This window comes from Acartia tonsa, chromosome 9, assembly GCF_053477335.1.
Source record: "Acartia tonsa isolate MP-2025a chromosome 9, ASM5347733v1, whole genome shotgun sequence".
In the NCBI taxonomy this organism is placed as follows: Eukaryota; Metazoa; Arthropoda; class Copepoda; order Calanoida; family Acartiidae; genus Acartia; species Acartia tonsa.
The window spans coordinates 38,404,069-38,429,344 of NC_137268.1; the positions used below are offsets into that span (position 1 = coordinate 38,404,069).

At 31.3% G+C, this 25,276-nt stretch overlaps 1 protein-coding gene and 1 long non-coding RNA gene across 3 annotated transcripts in view; one reads left to right on the top strand and one right to left on the bottom strand.

The window, feature by feature from the left end:
* The window catches only part of BBS8 (tetratricopeptide repeat protein 8), a 68,762-nt gene that overhangs the window by 37,129 nt on the left and 6,357 nt on the right, over window positions 1–25,276 (top strand). The window contains exon 16 of the mRNA XM_080171403.1: window positions 306–355. Coding sequence (XP_080027529.1) covers window positions 306–355 — 50 coding nt within the window. The remainder of the gene's footprint in view (window positions 1–305; window positions 356–25,276) is intronic.
* LOC145328874 (uncharacterized) lies at window positions 5,730–23,834 on the bottom strand. 2 transcript variants are annotated; one of them, XR_013882667.1, is made up of 14 exons: window positions 23,452–23,834; window positions 22,635–22,702; window positions 21,652–21,736; window positions 20,789–20,926; window positions 19,793–19,978; window positions 19,491–19,587; window positions 19,017–19,146; window positions 12,029–12,314; window positions 10,218–10,287; window positions 9,649–9,701; window positions 8,498–8,571; window positions 7,471–7,750; window positions 6,965–7,102; window positions 5,730–6,484 (listed from the first exon to the last, which is right to left on the bottom strand). It is a non-coding gene; the product is annotated as an uncharacterized LOC145328874 (long non-coding RNA). The 2 variants fall into 2 exon arrangements; XR_013882668.1 differs by lacking the exon at window positions 5,730–6,484 and having other exon boundaries at window positions 6,990–7,102; window positions 7,640–7,750.

Below are 25,276 nucleotides of genomic sequence, written 5' to 3' on the forward strand. Positions count from 1 at the left end.
GAAAATTACAGCCATTTAAGATTTAAAAAAACAGAGATTTTTTTTGTAAAATATAAAAGATTATATTGCCGGATATCCGGCCGGATAGTTTTAATATCCGGTATCCGGCCGGATATTGAAAATGGCCGGATATCCGGCCCAACCCTAATCTTTACAATAACAAAAAATTCAGCCGTCTGAAATGGCAGCTGAAAAATTCACATTTCCACTAACCGGACTAACCGACTGATGAATGGACAGACGAAAGTTATTTTAGAGTAGCTTCGCTTCTAAAAACATAAAGAATTATAAGATTACTTTTTTAGGTTGGCCCTGACTTCAAACAAGGACCATGCAGAAAGTTATAATAATTTAGGTAAAATTTGTACATCTTTATTTCTTAAATTAAATGTATATATAATATATTTAGAGGGGAAAATTTTTCGCCAATTTAGCCTGCTAATATTGAAATCATTTATTGGCCAGTTAGTTCCTCCAGTTGGAGGGGAGGGAATGTGGTAAAGCGAGCACCATTTTAGCAGAGTATATAAGAATCTAGTGCAACATCCAAGTAATAATATATCGATTCTTAGATTATATAACTGTATAAATATTTATCAGAAATTTCCCTGAAACTGCTTTGTCGAGAACGGAACACCCCTTTCCACCTTAGTTTTGAAAAAAAAATTAATGGGTGGTTTGGTTAATTTGGGCAATGTCTAGCCTTGTTGTGTTAAGATATCGCAGGTATAAAAACATGCAGGGTAAAAACCCGTAGGGCATTAGGGCATAATGATAAAAATCCTTATGCCCTTATCTTAATCTATTTCAATTGTAAGACAGGGTGATTTTTCGGGCTCCATATATATTTTAAAGGTAATCACTCATTTATCTTGCCTAAAAATTTCAAAACTTCACAATAAAAACGTAAAATATTAAAGATATCAATAAAATAAAATATAATATAAATATCAATTTTGAAGTTTTCTTTCAATAAAAGATCAAAGTTTTAAATTCAAAAGTACAAAATTTTCATCAATACTTAAAAAGATCAAAATTAAAGTAAAAAACTGAACATTTAAACTTTAAAATGCGCAGCAAAGTTATGAAAAATAAATTTATTAAAATTTTTTTATGAAAATGAAACCCTGAAAAAGATTTAATTTTAGAAACATGTGAATGGAAGTTTTTATAAACAACTTTGTAAAAAAAATTTGATGCTTTACTGCAAATTTTTCTTTTAAATGAAATTTAACCATATATTCAAAAATAAATTTATAAGTATAGATGTATAACTATACAACTAACTGGTTCCAGTGGTGGGGACCTTTTTCGTCTGCTAGCAAATTGCTTTCTGATCTTTGTAGCGACTTGGCTGTGTTAAAGTTTCTGACGCTACTGGCTGATGTTCAAAGACCCAATTGAAAGTCGACACCGGGTCCCCATATACAGTTATTTAACCCTTAACCCCTCTATTCTTTCTCTTTAATTATTGTGGTCCTTTATATAGTATTTTCCATCTGTCTGTTCCCCATGCCTTAAAAGAAAAAATACTGAGTTTCAAAAGGTTCGAGATTTCTTTGACTTTTTTAGCATACTTTCTTTATTTCTTTTATTTTTTTTAAGATAACTCAACATCTGCTAGGTATATAACTAACTTTATCCATTCGTATATCCATGTTTATGTGCTTCGCTAATTATGGATGTTGTCAATTTTATTTTAAATTTTTTTTCACCATAAACTTTTCATACAAGTCGATTCATCTTTAGTTATTAAAGAAATGCCAATATTTTACGGGTAAGGGTTAATGGCTCTGAGAGGTAAGGTGATGGTAATGGAGGACTCAAAGAGATGGTTTCAGCTTTAACAAGGATGACAACATCCATATAAATGGAAGAACAAACGAACATTAACACTTGTTGAGTGTCAGAACCTAATAAGCAGAACATTAATTTCTAAGTCTAAACGAAATTGTACGTAAATTTGTTCCTAAATTGCGTAAATATAAGATACAGTACTTTCAATGTTCTATTATATCATAATTATATCATAGAAAAAATGTTACGGATGTACAGACGGGCCGACAATAAATTATGGAAAACTTCGCATTTAAAAGTACTGGGGGATATTGACGTCCCTCCCCTTACCAGTCACCCTTCCTTCCAGGGACATGAAAGGTTTGCGTAGGACTAACTATCCTACCTGTAAAAATCCCCACAGTTACAGAAACCACCCACAAAACCTCAAACACTTATGGCTTTAACACAGCCAGAGGTGTGCATGAAACAAGAACTGTTGGAACTGATGCTCAGTTTACTGAGAATATGAAAGATGATGGTGAAATCCGAAAGGAAGCTATCAACTTGATAACAGGACCAATAAGTTCTAAGCAAAGCTGTAAGATAGGAACCTGGAATGTTAGAACAATGTTTGAGTCAACTAAAACAGCCCAAGTAGTTAAAGAAATGACAAGTTACAATATCGGAATACTTGGAATTGCAGAATGTAGATGGACAGGACAAGGACAAACCACAACCAATGATGGCCACCTAATACTTTATTCTGGTCATGAAAGTCAACATATGTATGGGGTTGCTATAATTATTCAAAAACGACATGTCAAGACTGGAAACCTATATCAGACAGAATAATTAAGGCTAGATTCCAATCAAGGCACTGCAAGTTGACCCTTATCCAATGCTATGCCCCAACAAATGACAAAAGTAAAGAAGTAATACAAGAGTTTTATGATCAACTGCAATCAATCAGAAACTCAGTACCCAAACATGACATGTGTGTAGTTCTTGGAGATATGAATGCTAAAGTAGGAACTGACAGGACTGGAGTGGAAAATGCAATGGGACACTTTGGCATAGGTACAAGAAATGAAAATGGAGAACTTTTACTTGAATTCTGTTTAAATAATGATATGGTTGTAGGAGGTACATTATTCCAACACAAAAACATTCACAAATATACCTGGACAACACCTGATGGACAAACAAGAAACATGATTGACCATATTATGATCAATAGAAAATGGGTCAAGTCAATGCAAGACTGTAGGAGCTATAGAGGAGCCGACATATTCAGTGACCATAAACTAGTTGTCAGTAAGATTAAATTAAAGCTGAAGCGTACTGGCCATGATAAAAAGAGTGAGATTGGTAGACAATATGATTCTTCAAGATTAAAGGACCTAGTGATAAAGAATGAATTTGTCTTAAAACTCAGAAATAGATTTCAAGTCTTAGAGGACCTAAATGACGAGACTGAGATCACATGGACTTCAATTAAAGAAAACTTTCAATCTACTGCTAAGGAAATCCTAGGACACAAGAAACCAGAGAAAAAGGACTGGATCTCTGAAGAAACATGGAACAAATTAGAAGAGAGAAAGAAGCTTAAAAACAAAATTCATAATGCTCAACATTTGGCTGACATGGGCAATTTAAGAGCTGAATATACTGCTAAAGACAAAGAAGTCAAAAAGCGCACAAGGAAAGACAAGAGAGATTACATTGACAATATGGCTGAAAAGGCCCAGAGAGCAGCTGACTTCGGTAACATGAAAACAGTATACAACATAACCAAGCAATTAAGTGGCAAATATAACAAAAAGAGTGGTGAAACTATCAAGGCTAAAGATGGTAAATTACTCACTACAGAAAAAGAAGTTGCTGAAAGGTGGAAATCGCATTTTGAAGAAGTGTTGAACAGACCTGAACCTAAAATTACTGCTGAACCAGAACCAGGACATGAAATAGACATAGACACAAGACCACCAACTATTCAAGAAGTTAAAGCTGCTATACATAGTCTAAAGAATGACAAAGCACCTGGACCTGACTTGATAACTGCCGAAATGCTTAAGGCAGACATAGATCTTTCTGCTAGGACTCTGACTGATCTCTTTGATAAAATTTGGAGACAAGAAAAGATACCAACTGACTGGTCTAAAGGTATAATCATGAAACTACCTAAGAAGGGAGATTTGAACAATTGTGATAATTGGAGAGGAATTATGCTGCTTTCTATCCCAAGCAGGTCCTATGTAAAGTTATTTTAAACAGAATTGATGAGAAAATTGACAATAAACTAAGAGAAGAACAAGCTGGATTCCGTGCTAGAAGAGGCTGTGTTGACCAAATTTTCACCCTTAGGACAGTTATTGAACAATGTGTTGAATTTAACAAGCCACTCCATGTAAACTTTGTTGATTTCTCTAAGGCCTTTGACTCCATACACAGACAAACACTCCGGAAAATAATAAGAAGTTATGGTATACCCGAAAAGATGATGGTTATGATAACTAAATTTTATGACAACTTCCAAGCCTGTGTTTCCGTTGGAAACAATAAGACATCTGATTTCTTTAAAATAAGCACTAGAGTTAGACAGGGATGCATTTTATCACCTATTCTATTTATATTGGTCATTGACTGGGTGATGAAGAAAACCACAGAGGACAAAAAACGTGGTCTCCAGCTGGGCACACTAGGACACCTAGAAGATCTGGACTTTGCCACTGACCTGGCACTGATTTCAGAAACAATTAAACATCTACAAGCTAAGACAGATAGACTAGTCAAATACGCAGGACAAGTCGGGCTCTTTGTTAATGTCAAGAAGACTGAAATTATGAATATACCTACAAACCCTGATCAAACTATAACAATAAATGGTGAACAATTGAAACAAAGCAACAAATTCACCTATTTGGGGAGTGTTATCAGCAGTGAAAATGGCTCAAAAGCTGATATTAAAACCAGGATTGATAAGGCTAGGGTTACTTTCAACAGTCTACACAACGTTTGGAATTCAAAGAAACTTGCTCTGAAAACAAAAATCAGAATTTACAACAGTAATGTGAAATCAGTTCTTCTTTATGGAGCTGAATGCTGGAGAACTGTGAAAACTGAAACAAATCAACTTAATGCATTTTACAATAGCTGCCTAAGAAGAATTTGCAAAATATTCTGGCCAAACAAAATATCAAACATTGAGCTGTATGCTAAGACCAAGTGCAATAGTATTGAAGCAGAAGTGAAATTTAAAAGACTAAGGTGGCTAGGACATGTGCTTAGAATGGAACAAAATAGGTTTCCAAAAAAGTGCTTAAAATGGAACCCCACCACTGGTAAACGTAAACGGGGACAACCAAAACTGACCTGGAGGCGGAGCACTGAAAAGGACCTCTTTAATTTGGAATTAACATGGGGAGAAGCTGAAGCACTTGCCAAAAAAAGGAATTCATGGAGGAGCAGGGTGGCCGTATTCTATGGACTCCACAGTCCAAAAGAGAGACGCGCCTAAACTGAACTGAAAAGGTATTCGAGTTTAGATGCTAAAGGTTGAATGAAGTTAAGGAAAATGTCCAATCAAAAAAACTAAAAAGTAATTTGTATATACTTTTATAGTAAAGAATTAACTCTACCTGTGTCCTGATAATGCGTTTAATTCATTTTTTAAATCGATATATTATTACTTGAATGAATTACTAGATTTTCATGTACTCTAATAAAGTAATCCTCGCAGCTGGCTAAAATAAAAAAATCTCCCCATTCACCCCCTTTAACCGATCCCCTAACTTCCTACTGATAAAACGAATTGACCGATAGATGAGGTCCATATTAGCAAGCTAAATTGACGACAACTTTTCCTCTGTCTATGGATCGTCTTTTTCCCTTAAACCGATTCTATGAATAATTTGTAGAGTAGCTTTACTGGGGAAAAATCCAACCCATACTTTAAATTATGTATTTATTCTAATGAAAATAAAAGACTATAAAAATATTATCAAAATTAGACAAATTTAAAACAATTTAATATAATTTTTAAATAAAAAAAGCATGTATAAAGACCTATTTATTAAAATGGGGAAATAAGATTTTATAAAACTGAGACCCTAAAATGTAATGTTAGAGACAATAACCCTTTTAATAGAATGGTCATAGTACAGCTAAAAAATTATTAGCAAATATTGTCAGTGCAAATTAACATTAGTAAAACAACACAAGAATCATAAAATTAGAGGTTTCGTGATAAAAAACTAAATTAAAAGAATGAAAATTTGTAAAATTAAAGAGGACATTGAAAAAACATTACTAGAAAAACTAATTTGAAACCAATAGTTTAATGTATTCTTGATGTAAAATAAAATAAAATGTGATCTTACTAATTTATGAAATGAATATTGTAATTTAGTTGAGATGTGCACACACTTTTAAATGCAAAATCTTAATAATCAGGTCGCCAATTTCTATAAAACATAAAAATCAACACAAAAATAAAAGTCATCCTTTTTGTCTCTCTTTTTCCTAAGGCTTCAGGCCTATAAAAGTAAACCTGGAAGAGAGAAACAGTCAGTCGTGATACGGAATTACTATATTACACATACTCTTTAAAAAATTCTAAAAATTAAGGGAAGACTCCCTTCTCTTGCTTTGGAATTTTCTTGAGGGTCCTGGCGGCTCAACTTAGGATTTTTCATTTAAAACACACCTAAAAAATAAAAAGTTTTGTTAGATAAATTCATAATACTTTGTTAAATAAATTGTAGAATATCATTTGATGTTGGTCAATTGAGATAAATTAAGGATAAGGCCTTCTTAGGGCCTAAAAGCTTAGGCATCCGAACGGATAGTTATCTCCAAGTTTTTGTTCTGAAGAGAACTCCTATAGCGTGGTGAATGGCACCATTAAATTGCAAGTCACTACGGGGCTAAATAGGAATAACAAAGGGAAAGTACGGTGGTGGCAGAGCCACTAACGGTTGATGATAGCTCATTATCTGACGGCCGATACTAACAAACCGGATCCTCCCTCAAGCTTCTGAAGTCCAGAAAAGTTGGAGATTGTTATCTATTCGGACAATTTAACATTTTCGGATTAGAACTCTGAATAAGTTCACGTTTTAAAGGTAGTTTAACTTTGCTAATACTCTGGAAGATCGGTTCGGAGCTAGCCTAGTGATTTTCTTACCTGACAAAGGTACCTAACAAAGAACTTCACGCCTCACGGGGATACAGGCAGTAGAACGGAATATTGTAGTCATGCTCGCATGGCTCTAGTAACCACAATAGATACTTCCAGTCCAAAAGTGTTGACAAAGTTAGTTACCTAGGAATAAAAAATTCTTAGACTAAATAGCAGTATAGAGTTATCAGTAATGTTTTAATACCATTTTCGGAACAGGGCTTATAAGCAAAAGACTATCTCTTAAGCGTATTTGGATTTAGGATCGGTGTAATATAATACCACCATTCTAAGGTTAGATATACTCGCCGAACAGAGATTAATGCGTCACTGATCTGGAAAGGAGACATTGGTGAGAGATTGTAGTCCTGTGAAGTAGTGACAAAGGATTACATTTGTCCCTGGAACCCGGAGGTGACCCATAAAATTGGTTCCGTTACCGGATAAACCCAGGTAAGATTTAACTTTTTCCTTTTAGGAGGGAGAGGGCAAGGCCACTAAATAAGTCTTACCAGTAAAGCATCCATAAAAGCACAGCTCTTCATTGACAAACAATCATTCCATGTGTAATGCAGCAGAGCATAGGCCACGCACAATGGTGCTCCATTTATCTTTGATTTAGGCCTCATTCCATGTGTAATGCAGCAGAGCATAGGCCACGCACAATGGTGCTCCATTTACCTTTGATTTAGGCCTCATTCCATGTGTAGTACAGCAATGCATAGGCCACGCACAATGGTGCTCCATTTATCTTTGATTTAGGCCTCATTCCATGTGTAGTACAGCAATAACCTAAAATGGATGATATTATTATTGATCAATTAGAAGATGAAATATTAAATCCTCCACCTTATAATCCAGAATATGAACCTGGATTAAATAATGCAGTAAATCATTATCTAAGACTGGAGGAAATACCTAGTGCTCATGTTAGGCCTGAGATTCACTCAGCAACAGCAATGCTTGTCTAAGGCAATAGGCGACAAAATCGCATATTAAATAGGCCTCAAATACATTTACAGGACACTCCTCCCATACATGAACATGAGCCAAATATTCAAGTAATAAAACAAGAAAATAATGGAAATAAACCCCAAAATAAAAAAATAGTTAAACCAACTTCAGATTTTTCGGGTTATGAGTCAGAATCTAGCTATTATAGTGAGGATTTTGACAGACAAAAAAGTAAAAAACATTCTAAAAAAAGGCCTGACAGAATGTATGATCCACTTAACCCACATGGCAATGAGGACCAAAGACGCCATGAACAACATCATGATAGACATGAAAATCGTTATAAACACGATAAAGACAAAACTAAGTCAAGTAAAGAAAGACAAAATAAAAGAGACAATAGTGACAAAGAAGACAGGCATAAAGACAGACAGAATTTCTCTATGCCAAGGAGAATGAATAGACGTGGTAACAGTAGTGGTCCTAGCTCTAGTTCTAGCTCTTCAGATACGGAGTTAGATAGAAGGACTCCATCTACCAATAGAGATAACAGAAATAGAGAGACAAGACAAGAAAATAACTTACTTGGAAATATCTTATCTGAATCTCAAATGTGGCAACTTAAACTTCTCCTTCATGAAAACACATCCATCACTGACCTAAATACAGCAAAAATAATTAATCTCATACCAAATAATTTAGTGTGGGGCAGTTGTCAACACGAACGTATTCACAGACAAGTCAAAATATTGGGTAAAATCCCACCCCAATATGGAGAAAAAACTAACAATTACACTTTTTTTAGCACTTTTAAATATTTGGAGGAATATGAGATCCCTTTTACTCATAGTTCCTACAACAATATTCTCATTCACTATTTTAATGAAGAATCAAGGAATAAACTAGATATTCTAGAAATAGATCCTAATGCCCTTAGTGCTCAGGATTTTGTAAAATCGATCCTAACTACCATAGGTGCAGAATTACTCAACCCACATCAATATGAGAAACAATTCTACACTTATAGATTCACTGCTGAAGATGAAGACAAACCAAATAAAATAATAGTATATTTGGCAGCCATGTTGCAAAAAACAGGCAATAGTCATGAAAATCAAATGGCTAAACTTAGGGAGAAAATATGTACCTATTTGGTACCACCATTATTGCAATCTGCATTTTTGACATCCACCAATGTTCCTTACATTACTAAAGAGACAATCTTAAGCTGGTTTAGCAATAACAGAAGCTTTTATAACTCAGCCATTGAGAGAAAAAGAAAATTAGACAGACAAAAAAATGCAAATGTAAACCAAGTAGAAAAGGAAAAAACTTGTGAGCATTGCCAAAAGCCTCACTATTCTAGATACTGTTTAAAACATCCAGATGAAGCAGTTAAAAAAGCAAATATGGAATGGTGGTATAAAAAGAATAAAGAAAAAGCTAACAGTATAGTTTGTTTATTGTGTAATTCTGACACCCATGGTAGTGGGGAGTGTTTCACTTTCCCTAATGTCAATCCCTCCAAAGACCAATGCCCACGCTGCTTAAATTATGGTGTATCAAGATTATACCATCCATTGTCGGCGTGCAAATTCCCGCCAACAATGGAAAAAAACTAGTGGGGCAGCCGAGTATTTCTCAAGAAAGCAAAAACATACAATTACAGATAAAAATACCACAAGTTACGGATTCTTGGGACATACCCGGCACCCCTATTCTAGGGAAAAAATCACCTCAGAATCAATCTGGTCCCAAAATCAACATTTCTTTGTCCATTCAGATAAACCTGAAAAATTCGGATATTGATTATCAAAATGAAAATATAAAAATTAAGAATGTTGAAGTACTAGAATGTTCGACTACCCAAAATAGTGTCAATAATAATACCCAAAATAGTGTAAATAGTAATAATACTAATAAGCTAATAGAAAATATATTAATGGAAAGTCAAACATCTAATACTTCAACATTAAACTGTTCGTCTATAGACAATGATTTAAAAATAATAGAAAACTCTGTTGTTAATAATCCAATAGATAAAATTAATCCGCCAATAATTACCAATATAAAAGAAAATGTGTCTAACACAAAATTGGATAAATCCCCTAATTACGCGACGGATCAAAAAATAAGTCAAAAAATTGAAAAATTATCTAGCAATAAAATTTCTGTTAATTTGTCTCAACAATTGCTATGCCCAGAGGTACAAATAGACAAAGTCGATTTAGAAAATAGTTTGGGGCAAAAAGAGGAAATAGACGAACAGATAAACATCAGTAAAATAAAAAGCAAAGAAAATTACCCTGAGGATTTAGATGAGCAGAAAATTGACTACTGCAAAACTGTTCAGTCCTCTTACAACACTGGCATATCTGAAAATAATAGAATTAAAGAAAAATCAGATTTTAAAAGTGCATTGTGCATGAAAAATGGGGCCAGAAACACAAAGGCTTTATCATGGCTCCAATATCTTGAAGACTTTCCTTCTCAAAATAAATTCATGACAATCATGTTAGTTCTACTAACAAGTATGGTGATTGGTAGTACTCTTGCGTCATTTGGCTTATTATTTTTTATCATTGCATACATTAGTATGTCAAATGAGAGATTATTACTCATTGCCATGACTGAACGCGGAACCAACAGGATTGATATGAATAAGCATGAAACAAAGCCGGAGTTTAAGCCAATTAAATCGAGCAACCGTTTAATTAAAACCCTAAATAAAATAATTAATGTCTTAAATTATATTAGGGTTTATCTAGCTAAAAAGATAAGGTATAAAATAGCCATTATCCAAACGTTTTAAGAATCTCCAGATCCCATTCTTAGAACTATACAATGAGACACAGAGTTTCATTAGTAAATTTATAGTATAAATGTATAAAGAGCATATTATTTGATTTCCAATTGCATAGACCTAGAGCATTGCAGACGAAAAATAATTTCATTAAATTTTGCTTTCTAAGTTTAGCTGTTTAATGCTTATTACTGCTTTTTGAAAAAGAAAGGAACAATTTTTGTGAAAAATTGTCATATCAGTCTAAACTTATGTGAAGTATCTAAAATTGCCATCATATTCATAATCATCTTTTCCGATTTACAATACTGCATTTTTAAACCTAGTTATTTGTGATTAATAAGACATTTTTCCTAATAGTGTGATTACTTTGTAGCAAATCAAAATTATCAAGTTTTTAGAGACATCTAGCAACAAATGTAGAACTAATATATTGCAGATGTTCCCAAATTAAATTTTGCCTATATTTACATAGTTTTCGATTATTTTCCCATAAATGATTGAGCTCTCCCTTGTGGGGGTAGCAAATTAACTATGTCCTTATTTCAATTATTGGCTTATTGTCAGTTTCAAGCGATCAATAGATAATTTTCAAAATAATTTTTAACAAATGAACAGTATTTTAAACAATGCAAAAACGAAATTAACTAGGCAAAATGCAGAAATCATTATAGCTGAAACATAGATATCCAAGAAAAGGGGTAATGGTGTATTTGTCCCTTACACCCCTCAAGTTTTTTTTTAAATACCTTACCATACTCCCCTTGAACATATAGAAATCCTCATTATACCCCCATGCTAAGTAAAAAGCTTGGGCGTCCTTGAGTTAACATTAGTTTGCAATTTGCTCTTGGTTCTTTTGTCAGCACCCGGCTGTAATTACATTTTTGAATGATTCAGCTTATTTCAAAGACCCAACCAAAAGTAGTGTAAAAGGTCTTTGAGAAGGGGTGGTTGTTACATATACTATTTATTGCTCTATATACATTACTTTAATGTTTTATTTATAAAAGGCAAGAAAAAATAATAAAAAGAGTTGAACAAGAATAGACATGATTATAACTATAAAGTAGGGCAATTATGTGTGCTTAATAAAATGAACAAATTCAGCAGAAAATTAAAAAAATAATTACAGACGACAATTCTAGTTTTAGAGCAGATATGCTCTCTAGTATTTATCAAGTACAGACATATCTAGTTATGTAGCAAGCTGCAACATACAATCAAAATTATAAAATAACTCCCCACAAAACTGCAGAAAACATATAACCTAGAGATAAATTTTTCTTGCTTAAAAAACAATAAATTCCTACCTGCCTATACCTCCATTAGTATCCTCAAGCCCTTCACTCTTTTTGGAAATATGTGGCTGGCTAAGCTCGAGCACCACTCCCCATCTCCAAGTCAAAACAGGTTCCTTAACTTCGGAGATACATTTCTTTCAGTCAGCAGGGTAAAAGATACAAATCTGCAGACAAAAACCGGTAAAATCTGCGGAGGTCCCAAGGGAGGAATTTCACAAATAACCAATTTCAGTTCTACTGTTTCTTCAAAAAAAACTCGATCCTCCAACCACAGGATATTGAACAGGCATGATACCTAAAAATAAAATACAAGAATTAGTAACAAATAAATAAATAAGCTATTAAATTTTTTTGTAATAATCAGAAAACACCACACAATAATAAATTAGAATGACACCGTACTTTTGAAATAATAATTGGCAAAAACTTACTAACAGAAATGTGTCATCCAAAATTACAAGACCTTATTAAATAAGCATGAACTTAATCCCAAAAGAAATAAAAATTTCCATAAGAAAAGTCTAACTAAATCCAATTTCCATAAATTATGTGTTTATGTAGCAAAATAGTCCAACAAATTTATCATCCATTGTCTTATCCCTTTAGATCCTTGTATAATTAAATCCAATTTTCATTAATTATGAGTTAATGTGTCTTAAACTTCCAACAAAATATCGTCCATTGTCTTATCCCTTAAGATCCCTGAAAATAAGCCTAATTTTAGCTAATAATTTTTATGAAAATGAATTTATAAATTCTGAGGTTTATGACCTAGTTCTGAACACATGTGTTGATTTTTAGACATGTGTGTTAAAAATCGCTCCAAAACATACATTTAATTAAACTTTTTACAAACTTTTAAATACATTAAATTGATTATCTTGAATTTTCAACTACAAATTATACAACATTATAAGACTGAACTGACTAGGCTCTCTATCTGGTATAAATTTGATTTAAGTTTCACTTTAGACTTAAAGATTTTATCTTTTTTTTGGCTTTACTATGATTTTAGGTTTCAGTTCTTTTATTGGATGTCCCCAGCGGGAATTTTGTAGTTTAGGCGAGCGCTAATTAACCCCTAAAAAGTTATCTCTATCCTATCTCTAAATTGATAATCTTGCAATTTTTAAATATTTTCTGCCTATACTTTTTCCTAAAAAATACAAAATAAATAATCTCCAAGTATCCTCAAACCTCATATAGTAATCTAGGAAAAAATATTATTCGTCGCATCGTATTATAGACAGTTTCCCGCTGACATTAAAATGAAAAATTGCTAAATTAATTTTTAATTAAGTATTGGTTGAAAATTATGTACAATTCGATGCTATATACTAGCTTTAACATGGCTAAGAACCGGTTAAAATCCATCGGGAAATAATTGGATTCAAAGCAATTTTTACATATCCTGCTATCCCTGAACCTATAAAATGTTAATTTTTTTTTGTAGCATGTAATTGAAAATAATTAAATAAAGGGCTTTTTGTTATGTGTGGCAAAATAAAGGACTTTTATAGCCTTAAAACAAAGTTTTTCTCATCGGATTATCAAACTTAATATCATCTCAATTATAATTTCAAAGATAGGGAAAAAGAATTCTTGTTTCACTAAAAACCGAAATTTTCTGCTTAAATTTTAATAACCCCAAAATATGATAACCTTTTCTAAACTGCGAACCAAAAAAATAGGCAAATCTGAATTTGCAGAATAGCAGCTTTAATATTCATTTCGGATGATTTTACTGTAAATATAAAATGTAGATGCATCTTTTTGTTACAAGTTTCCACCGTTAATTTTTTATTAATCAGCACCACTGAAGCACAAGATCTCAAAAACAGCATTTTGGGTAAAAACTGGTGAACCAAAAAGATATGCAAATCCAAAACAAATCAATAGAAAAACGATTATTTTGCATCTTTCTTCTGTTTTAAAGATAGATTCTGATAAATTAAAAATTTTTTAAGGGATTTATGCATTAATTATTATGAAATGTAGTATAAGGTAGAAATTAATGATTTTTTAAAATAAGAAATATTTGAAAAAAAGAAATTCGACCCCTATCACTTTAGAGGACAGTTGCTGACCTCCAGTCTTATGGATGAAGCTAAATACATATTGAAAATAATAATTACTACCAAAAGTATACAAAAATGATTTTTAATGTGTTAAAAAAATCCATTTTAAAATCTTGATTTTGAGGATGATGGCCTTTAAGATGCTCCTATGGGTAGTGATGGTGAGCCAAATGTTATCAAAGTGCATGACCATGATGACAACTTATATATTGAACTATGGTCTAATTTTTGAATTCATAGCAGCCTCCAGCCAAGCAGGATTAAAAAACAAAAAAATTGCAATTTTAATTACTCAAATGCATAAGGTAAATACTGTCGTTTTTAGAAGATGTTTATATTTCTTGTCGGTTGGCTCCATTGGAGATTGCTATGACTACAAAAAAATGGTACATATGTTAATAGACAAGTTGTTGTAATGGGCATGTACTTAAATAACATTTGGCTCACCATCATCACCAATAGGAGCATCTGAAAGGACATCATCCTCAAAATCAAGATTTTAAAATGTTTTTTTTTTAACACGTTAAAAAGCATATTTGTATACTTTTCAGGGTAATTTTTATCTTTAACATGTATTAGGCTACATCCATTAAACTGGAGGTCAGCAGCTGACCTCTAAAGTGATAGGGATTGAATTTCTTTTTTTCTAATATTTCTTATTTTAAAAAAGCATTAATTTCTACCTTATACTACATTTCATAATAATTAATGCATAAATCCCTTAAAAAAATTGTGATTTTATCAGAATCAATCTTTAAATCAGAAGAAAAGTGCAAAAAAATCGTTTTTCCATTGATTTGTTTTGGATTTGCATATCTTTTTGGTTCACCAGTTTTTACCCAAAATGCTGTTTTTGAGATCTTGTGCTTCATTGGTGCTGATTAATAAAAAATCAACGGTGGAAACTTGTAACAAAAAGATGCATCTACATATTATATTTACAGTAAATCCGTCCCAAATGAATAATGAAGCTGCAATTTTGAAAATTCGGATTTGCCTATTTTTTTGGTTCGCAGTTTAGATGTAAAGGATTTGAAACTAAAATGTCTTTTTTTTACAAATGTAAGTAACTTAGAAATTCATAAACAATATTCAATTTCCAGTACAATAACAAAATCAAACAGGGTTTCAACAAAATATCCAAGTAACTTCAATTGGCCCATTTTTCTCCCATATATAGATAAAATTGTTAAATTATAAAGGCGAAATATTTCTCTTAAAACAGTCCAAAAAAAGAGTCAAATTTAAATATGCAAAGCGGGTTTCTATTGTCAAACAAAAAGTAAACTGATTAACATTTATTTTTTCCTACAATGTAAACCAATTTTTAACATCACCCTTGCTTTGATAAAAAGGACATTAGCATGCTACACTATCTCTGATTTTCATCTTTTATAGATAGAGGGGTAGTTTTGTCAATAATACGAAATTAAAATATGACATTTAAGATTTAAAACCCAATAAAAGTTAAAACAAATAAAATCTACAAAAGTTTTTCTATTATTAATTCCTTTTTGCAAAGATATTTAAGACCAATTTGAATACAAGTTTTTATATTTTTGCAACCGATTTCTTGCTGATTTTTTTCACAAAACCAAATGTCGTAGCCTTGTCAATACCTAAGCGGATAAATATGCCCAAGTTTGAGTTCCAGATTCATCATCTACTAGCTCCTAACAAAGTAGCTGATTCTGATAAAAACAATCAGCCAACCATTGCTCTTGAACTTGAAAATCAGTAGATCTACAGTCAAATACGTCAAGAAACCAGCCTTGCATCATACAACACAAGTCATCAGACGTTTATCAGATGTGTATCCACAGTATCCTAGCAAGATTCCACCTGACTTGGACTGGAATATTCACCAACAGCCATAATACCAGAAATACCTAATAAGAAGCTACGGACCTCATAACCTGTTACAGCATTAACCTGAAGAAACTCACTGGTCTTAAACAGTAAACACCTTACTGTTGCTAACTCTACAACACCATCAAAATACATAATTTTAATGTAAATCATTACATTTTTGAGCTAAGGATTTTGACAACGGGGGTCACGCGCGCCCGGTAGAAAAATATCACAAGCAAAAGTATCAAACTCCTTGTCTACATTGTATTCAGATTTGTAAAAAATATCTTAATTTTATACTTTTTCCTAATTTTTCACACATTGATATCAGTAGTCTTATAGCAAATCTTGTCCAAATTTTTACAATAGTTGGGTAGTGTTAGAGATAAAAATTATAGCTGTAGTCGATGCTAAAATAAGAGATAGCATTGTGGCAAGCTAAAATGATTAACTATTAACAACCTTTCGTTCTTCTATAAGCTAATTAAAATATTGTTCATACTTTTTACAGCACTAAGCATCTATGGCATTGTAAAAGGTTCTAAGAACCTAAATATGAGTTTAAGCTTTTCCCTAAGAATATTCTTATAGGGGCGCAGCCAATAGTTGTATCATTGTGTAAAGAATAGGGCCTTTATGCTTTGAAACATGTATTTCTTAGGATGAGTAGATAAAATGGCGAGTTTTTTTGTATATTTTTGGCCTAAACAAAGAATATTTCAAAATGCAGTTTAATTTTTATAGTAAAATTTGAAAAACTTTATATGATAAAAACTTTTCTGAGGGTTCTAATATTATTAAACTGATAGATAGTAAATTAAGGAAATGCTTTGCTCCGAAATAATATAATTAAAATTTTTGTGTAAATGCATAAATATAGTGTTGAAAAAAGTTGACACATGTCAAGATAGAAAACAGACCTCATCAAAATTATTTTAGTTTTTAATTTAAATAATGCGTATCTTGAAATTACAACTTGCAATATTTAAACACACACACGCAAGCCTAAGATAAATTAAAAACAATTTCTAAGATTTAGGACAACTTAATCTTAAATTACTTTCTAACATTTCTTGAAAGCAGTTTTTAAATCGATTTGCCTTAAAAATAAATTTTTTTTATTCTCTTTAAAATAGGAAGATAAAAACGCCGAATAATTTTTCTATCAATTTTTGGCAAAATAATAGACAATTATTGGAAAAATTTGTTTTCGTGCGCATAAAAACAATCAAAATTTTTGCGTAATAGAATAGGTTTTAAGCTATTTTTGTAATTTTTTCATTTCTTTACATATCCCCAGTGTTTATGGTACGATTTCCAGATTTTTTCTTAGTTGCAAAATAAAATTTCCTGTTGTTTAAAGAAAACAGACATGACGATCAGACTTCCTTTTTGCAGGTTTTTGGCTATTTCTATATTTTTTTACATATTTTTGGACCAGTCTTAAAACTCTTTAAGATATCATGATCAAAATAATTCTTCCCATAGTTATGAGCATCCTTTATGTAAGTTACTTTGACCGACAACATTATATAAATAAAAACAAGTTTTAGTGTTTATTTTACCCAATAAATCAATTAATAAATACACTACAAATCTACTTGTAAATATTACCATCAATGACCTTTTTGTGTTTCGCTATTTATAGATGTTGTCATCCTTGTTTTGCTACATTTAAAATATTTACTTCACTTATAAATCTTCTTTCTTGTAAATTTATACATAAAAAGTTACAATTGCTAAGCCATAAAATTTTAAACTTTTAAAATGAACAAAAAAATATAAGGTCATTTAAAAACAAATGGGAAACTACACATATATGTTTTAAAGCAGCAATTTTACACACCACAACTCAGCTGTTTCCCAAGCCACTTAGGCGGAACACACACGCAGGCTATATAGCTCTAAAATACATTATTCAACATCTAACAATAGGCACACACACACACAGCCTAGTTAGCTGTAGAGTACACTTTGCTAGGCCACTAAACTACACGCACAACCAGTGCCACCTAGGCACACACACACACACAGCCTAGCTAGTTGTAGAGTACACTTTACCAAGCCCCTAAGCAACACACAAAACTAATGCCGCCTAGGCACACACACACACAGCCTATTTAGCTGTAGAGTACACTCTACCAGACTAAACAGCGACAAGCACACACCTGCCCACTTAGCTGAGAAAAAATTAAATGAGAAAGCAGAAATCAGCTGCCTATTTTTCTTCTAACCAAATCGGTTACACACATACACTAGCCTTGATAGCTAAAAAGCTAACAGCTGAAATAAAACAACACTATTAAAACAAACTTACAAAAAACTCTAAATTAAGAAAATATCAAACAAGCTGGATGGCACATGCACATTTCACACAACATAAAAATAAAATCAACATAAATAAACTAAAACTTTACTTATCAATATTTTTTTTTACACACACCTTGATCTTTCACCTTACACGACACTCCTTAATAAAAACAAAACACCAAAGCTATCAGTATAAAACAAAAAAGCGATATTAATTCTTTCTCTCTTTCTCTCGACCCCTCTCTTTACCACTTTCTTTCACTCTTGTCTTAAATCTATAAGTCAAAAGGCCAATGTCTCTTATGTCAATTACTCTATAGAAAGACAGAAAATAATGCCTTATATGTTTTATACAAAATGATATTAACAAAATAAATTTAAGTTTTTAAAATATAAACCAACCTCCCAACTCCCAACAAAGTGAACTGAAAAATAAAGCAGCTATAAAAATCACTCTCTAATTTATCTCTAACTTATATTAAAACCCCTCCAATTGAGCAAAATTTTTTTTTGCAAAGGGGGAGAAGTTATTTTGCTAAGCAAATAACTATCTAATTATAAAAATATCAGTCACATATTCTGCTTACATTAAACAAAGCCAAATCTTTTTGCTTCACCTAAAATAAGAATAAGCATGCATGTATCTTATCCCCCAAAAAATAATTAAGGGGTCTTCTTTTAGCTTCACAATCCTAAAAAAAGGGATGGGAGCACCATAGGCCCTAAAGGACCAAAATAGAAGCAAAAGGAACACTTACCTAGAAAATCAATGTACAGGCTACTCCGTCTGCAATCAAATATAGGGCGGACATTCACCAGTTACTTGATCAGCAATGCAATGTTGGAACCACAGTTGTTGTATTAAAACTGGGAGCCGAGTAGATATGACTGAAAAAACAGAAAATATAAATATTAAATCAAGTTAAAAAATATTCTACAAAATATAAGCTGTAAATAAGATTATTTAAAAAAGAAAAGCACACAGAAAATAAGCCAAAAGACATTCACACTTAAAAAATTACATCTAAAAACCTTAGGATTTAATTATCTGCACTACACTCTTGTTCTACTCTTGTTCAGAATACTTTTTTTTCTCATCATAAAATCCATTATAAATATAAACCAATTTTTTTATCATTCTATGAAAACTTATACAGCTCATAAATTACGAATAAATAAAATATTTTAAATTAATACCCATCTAAATTGAGTCTAAATGATAATATCATTACCTCATAACTGCTATCTTAAGTAAATTTTGTACACCAACAACAAAGCCCAATAAGTGAGAAAACGGCAGAACAAATAGCTAAACAGCTACATGATAATCTAAAACAAAGAAAAAATAATTGTAAAATGAGACAATAATGAATAAGACAATAGTAAAAAACCAAAAAACTTTGTAATTAAAACACCATTATTTTAAAATTAACAACAAGATAAAATTATTAGTTGTTTTGAAGAAACACAGTCTCTTATCCAATATTAAATATGAGTTCGATACTTAAAAATTCATCAAAGAATCATAACTTACCAAATAAAATAACAAAACCAAATTAGAAAGGATCTCCTACATCATCATCCCACAAATAGCGGCAAACACCACGCTTCTTGGAACCTTGTTCCAGGACAGGAACATTCTGCTCCATGTAGGTTGTCTTGGCGGATAAATAGCGGCCCAAACAAATCCCAAAAAATCTCATCTTCTTTCTCAAAACAACTGAAAAATAAGAACAATTAAAAAATATTAAAATAGCTATACAATTTTAGAAAAATCAATCTTTTAAGTATCGGTCTAATACTCCATATATCTATTGTATCATTAAAAAAGCTATAATTTAAAAGTGAAAGAGGATGTTGCTCTTATGATGTAAAAAACTTGGCAAGGTGTCTAATCACGTTGTCGTCGGTGTGCAGTGCATAAATCTAAAAAACGTTTTATTCTTTGCTCAATAATCTTTAAAAATTGGAAGAAAAAACAGCTTTTTGGATCACAACACTACCACACCACCTCCTAAATTAAATCAAGATATCCATGTTTTTAAAAAATGTAAAGCTAAGATAGATACACACTCTACTACTTTAATTGGAACAATAATAATATTTAATAATTTTATTTCAGGTTTCTAACTCATTTATTATAGGATAACACCAGAAAAAACAGCTAGTAATCATCAATTTCCTAGGATCCGAAAATGGAGAACCATATCAGTCTCATACTTGAGACAAAAAACCAACGAATGACTGTTAAAGACTAAACTACTAAAGACTTCAAATATTTTGAAATGGTCCATTTTTATCTTTACCTAACAAAAATATTCAAAAAAGAAGACGGCATTTAAAAGTTTCGATATCTTCAATCAACCTTTTTCTCCCCTGTAAAGAATATTAAAAAACTTTCTTTTTTTCAACCATCAGGGAAATAGGGATAGGAAACTCAACAGAGAGCTGAAAAATTTAGGTGAAAAACACTCAAATAATATATATTTCCCATTCATAATTTACCCATTACTTGCAATGATATACTTACTTTGTATGTGTACCACAACCCACTAGTTGGAGATGTAGCAGTGCGGCAGGTGTCCCAGAATGAACAGCTGACAGTGGAGCAGTCAGGGAAGCTTTCAATACTCGTTTATTCAGGTGGAATACAGCGGTTCTAAACAACCTAAAATAAAATAACAAAATTAGGTTGTTATAAATGAACTACAAATAAAACAATAAAGTATAATACATAAATAAAATACTAAAGTTTGCATTGCTTTGTTAATTTCTTTTTAAAGTCTTTTTTCGATTTAGGGCTTTTCAGAATAGTACATTTCATTAAAACAATCCAATGGTTCATTAGTCAAAGAAAGAAAAACTTACTTACATAATTAAGTGATATTTGGATAGGTTTAATATTACATTTTGAAAACTTTTTCACGATAGTTAATTTAACCAATCTTTTCTTAAAAGAAACAAAATAAGTTATTGAAAACTACTAAAATTGGAAATAAAAAAGTTCAAATTGTTTTTATAAATGCTTTGAATTGATTTAAATGCGTATTCTGTACTAAAAAATAACAATTTTCTTTAAGTTTTTATGTAGACTGTTTTCCCTTGCTATTAGTAAGATGGCCGACGGGCGACGTTAGACTGATACAACGAATATAGAGATTTGAACCTTTTGCGCGTCATAGGTTAATCACATATATAGATTGGATAATATTTTTCACATTTTTATTTTCTACAAAATTAAATATTCTTTGCTAAAAATGAATTTGAAAATAAAAATGGCTTTTGCATTAAACAATTACATTTTAGTATAAATTTAAGTTTTGTAAGTAATTAACATTATTTCCGACACTTAATTTTTGCTCTGTGGTGAAGAAATAGGTTGCGTGACTTTACCTTGACATATTTTAAATCATTAAACTTTAGTCTTGTTAGGGAAGCCTTCTCTCAGTCTTCGTGGGGTGATTTGACTGGATCCCTCCTAAATATAAAACAGTATGGCTACCAGGGAAACTTATACTTGTATTAATAATAAAAGAATTAAGACTCTATGACAATCTCTCAATATTTAATGCCTATTTTGGGAACTTTCTGATGACTCATGACATCGAGAGATTGAAACTAATAAGTGAGAACAAAACTGGGAATATGATATTGCTTGAAATTTATGCAATAGCAACTAACTTTAGGGTCTTTTTGACTGTATAGTCGGGTTTTTAGCTATTTTTTTTTTATAAAAGGACTTTTTAAGAGTTTATTATTTATATCTGAAAGGATCTAAGTAATTTTTACAAAATTAGAACCGACTATGAGATAAATGTAAAATACTTCATATACCTACTAGCGGTTACGCCCTTTAGAAGCCTCTAGGGGCAATTAATGTGTGAGGTCTTTTCACCCATAATAGTTTACAACCTTCCATAGACATATAAGAAGCTTCATTGTAAAGGTGAACCATATCGGTTCAGCGGTTAGCGAGATCTTTCGCTACAAACAAAAAAGGCTTACTACTTTATAAAATAAGATAAAATCAATAAAATATGTAGCTTTTGCTAACGCGTAAAAAGAACTATAACAGTTTAAATAAAACTACTCTATAACTAGATAAAATAAAATAACAAAAGTAATTGTTGGAAAAATATTTGGCCCATAACAAATAAACTGAAACAACCCAGCTGCTCTTTAAAACAATTTCCCAAGAAGTTGATGTGGACCTTATATTTTTTTTTTTAACACACATAATGTTATATAATGTACAACTAGTAGAAAGGAGATGAATATGACGAGGCTATCATATTTGTCCACTTGACATTAGTTCAATATAGTAAAACTAGTGTTTTAAAGGTCAAAAATAAAAAAGTCACAAATTTGATACTTACCAAAAATTGAGAGCCCAAACTACGACTACAATCAAGAACAAAAAACAGCCAAACTACTGCAAAAGGGCCTGAAAAAATAAGAAATTCAATTTTTAGATCTAATCAAAAAAGAATAAATCCAATTTTTAAAACACATAAAATTCAATCATTGATAAATAATTATGTTCAGGTCATAATGCAGGAATATGATTGCAATTTTATGGAAAACAACATTTTAAAAATATTGTTTCTTTAAAAATACATATAAAATTTAGTCTAAAAAACATCTGTTTAGTGAGAGATAAAGGAAGGACTAAATATTATATAATAAAAACGTAGCATAAGATTAATGACCTTAAAAAACGAACTTTCGAATAAAACAGTAATAAAATGACCAAATTTGTATAAAAGATAATTAATTAATGGAATGTCTTTCTATTTTTTAACTCTTCCCGATAGGAGTGGATTAATATCTAAGAGATAAAAAATATATAGACAAATAATATAATGATGTAAGAATAATTTATCGCATCGTGTTATAGACAGGTTTTCTCTTACATTAAAATGAAAATATATAAGTATAAAACCAGTTTTGTTGAACTCTAGGGGCTGAAGGTATTAATTTTTTTTAATATTCGTGGGAAGTTGTCTGTAATACGATGCATTTCATGACTTTTAGAATGGGTGAGAGCTGGTTCAAATACAGTGGATATTAATCGGTTTCGAAGCCGAATGTCCATTGTCTTATGAAAACCTCTTGGTTTAACTTGCTAAATAGTCGACGCATGAAAAGACATTAAATTATAGCTTTAAAAAACATAAACAAAATTTAGTTTACCAGTAATGGTGTACTTATTTCTTCATTAATCAACGCCTTTTTGTTTCAACATTTTTACCAACCAAAGCCGAATACACCCAATTTTATCAGCTTGGTTCAACATGATAATCTAAACAATATGTTACAATTGAATTTTAACTTGTAAAATGCATATTATAACATGTACATATATAAATTTAATCACGAAGGCTTTTATAAAACTTTTACCGAAATTTTGAGGGAAAACTAATATTTATCACCAAAAAGAAATTAGCCGTTTAAAACATAATATATTTTTTATCATATTTTTCACTGAATAGAGCCTAAAAAGGCATTTTTTAGTTAATTCTTCCCTTTTTAAAATGAAAAATTTCCAGCGTCTAGCTACCATAACAAAATTAGACGCCATTTAATGCAGCATGCATATAGAGTGTTCAAAATTAAACGCGGCATTCATTACATTCGTGCGCTTACCAATGTAGGTAAGACGACCTTAATGTTTTGGTATAAGTTTTTAAAGGGCCTTCTACTTTTTAACATAGTATATAAATAAATTAATTGAAACATAACTTAAAATCATGTTTTAAAAACCTAATATTATATAAAAAGTACGTCCGTGTAAAAAACACAAAAAAATCATTAAAATAATAAACGAAAGATATCTTATGATTTAAAACACCTCAAAAAACAAGGCTGTATGAAACACGGGTCATTTTTAGCCTCCTGAAACGTGTTATAATCGAGCTTTTCTTTTTGAGGGGGGTACATGGATCGTCTTTTTCCCTTAAACCGATTCTATGAATAATTTGTAGAGTAGCTTTACTGGGGAAAAATCCAACCCATACTTTAAATTATGTATTTATTCTAATGAAAATAAAAGACTATAAAAATATTATCAAAATTAGACAAATTTAAAACAATTTAATATAATTTTTAAATAAAAAAAGCATGTATAAAGACCTATTTATTAAAATGGGGAAATAAGATTTTATAAAACTGAGACCCTAAAATGTAATGTTAGAGACAATAACCCTTTTAATAGAATGGTCATAGTACAGCTAAAAAATTATTAGCAAATATTGTCAGTGCAAATTAACATTAGTAAAACAACACAAGAATCATAAAATTAGAGGTTTCGTGATAAAAAACTAAATTAAAAGAATGAAAATTTGTAAAATTAAAGAGGACATTGAAAAAACATTACTAGAAAAACTAATTTGAAACCAATAGTTTAATGTATTCTTGATGTAAAATAAAATAAAATGTGATCTTACTAATTTATGAAATGAATATTGTAATTTAGTTGAGATGTGCACACACTTTTAAATGCAAAATCTTAATAATCAGGTCGCCAATTTCTATAAAACATAAAAATCAACACAAAAATAAAAGTCATCCTTTTTGTCTCTCTTTTTCCTAAGGCTTCAGGCCTATAAAAGTAAACCTGGAAGAGAGAAACAGTCAGTCGTGATACGGAATTACTATATTACACATACTCTTTAAAAAATTCTAAAAATTAAGGGAAGACTCCCTTCTCTTGCTTTGGAATTTTCTTGAGGGTCCTGGCGGCTCAACTTAGGATTTTTCATTTAAAACACACCTAAAAAATAAAAAGTTTTGTTAGATAAATTCATAATACTTTGTTAAATAAATTGTAGAATATCATTTGATGTTGGTCAATTGAGATAAATTAAGGATAAGGCCTTCTTAGGGCCTAAAAGCTTAGGCATCCGAACGGATAGTTATCTCCAAGTTTTTGTTCTGAAGAGAACTCCTATAGCGTGGTGAATGGCACCATTAAATTGCAAGTCACGGGGATACAGGCAGTAGAACGGAATATTGTAGT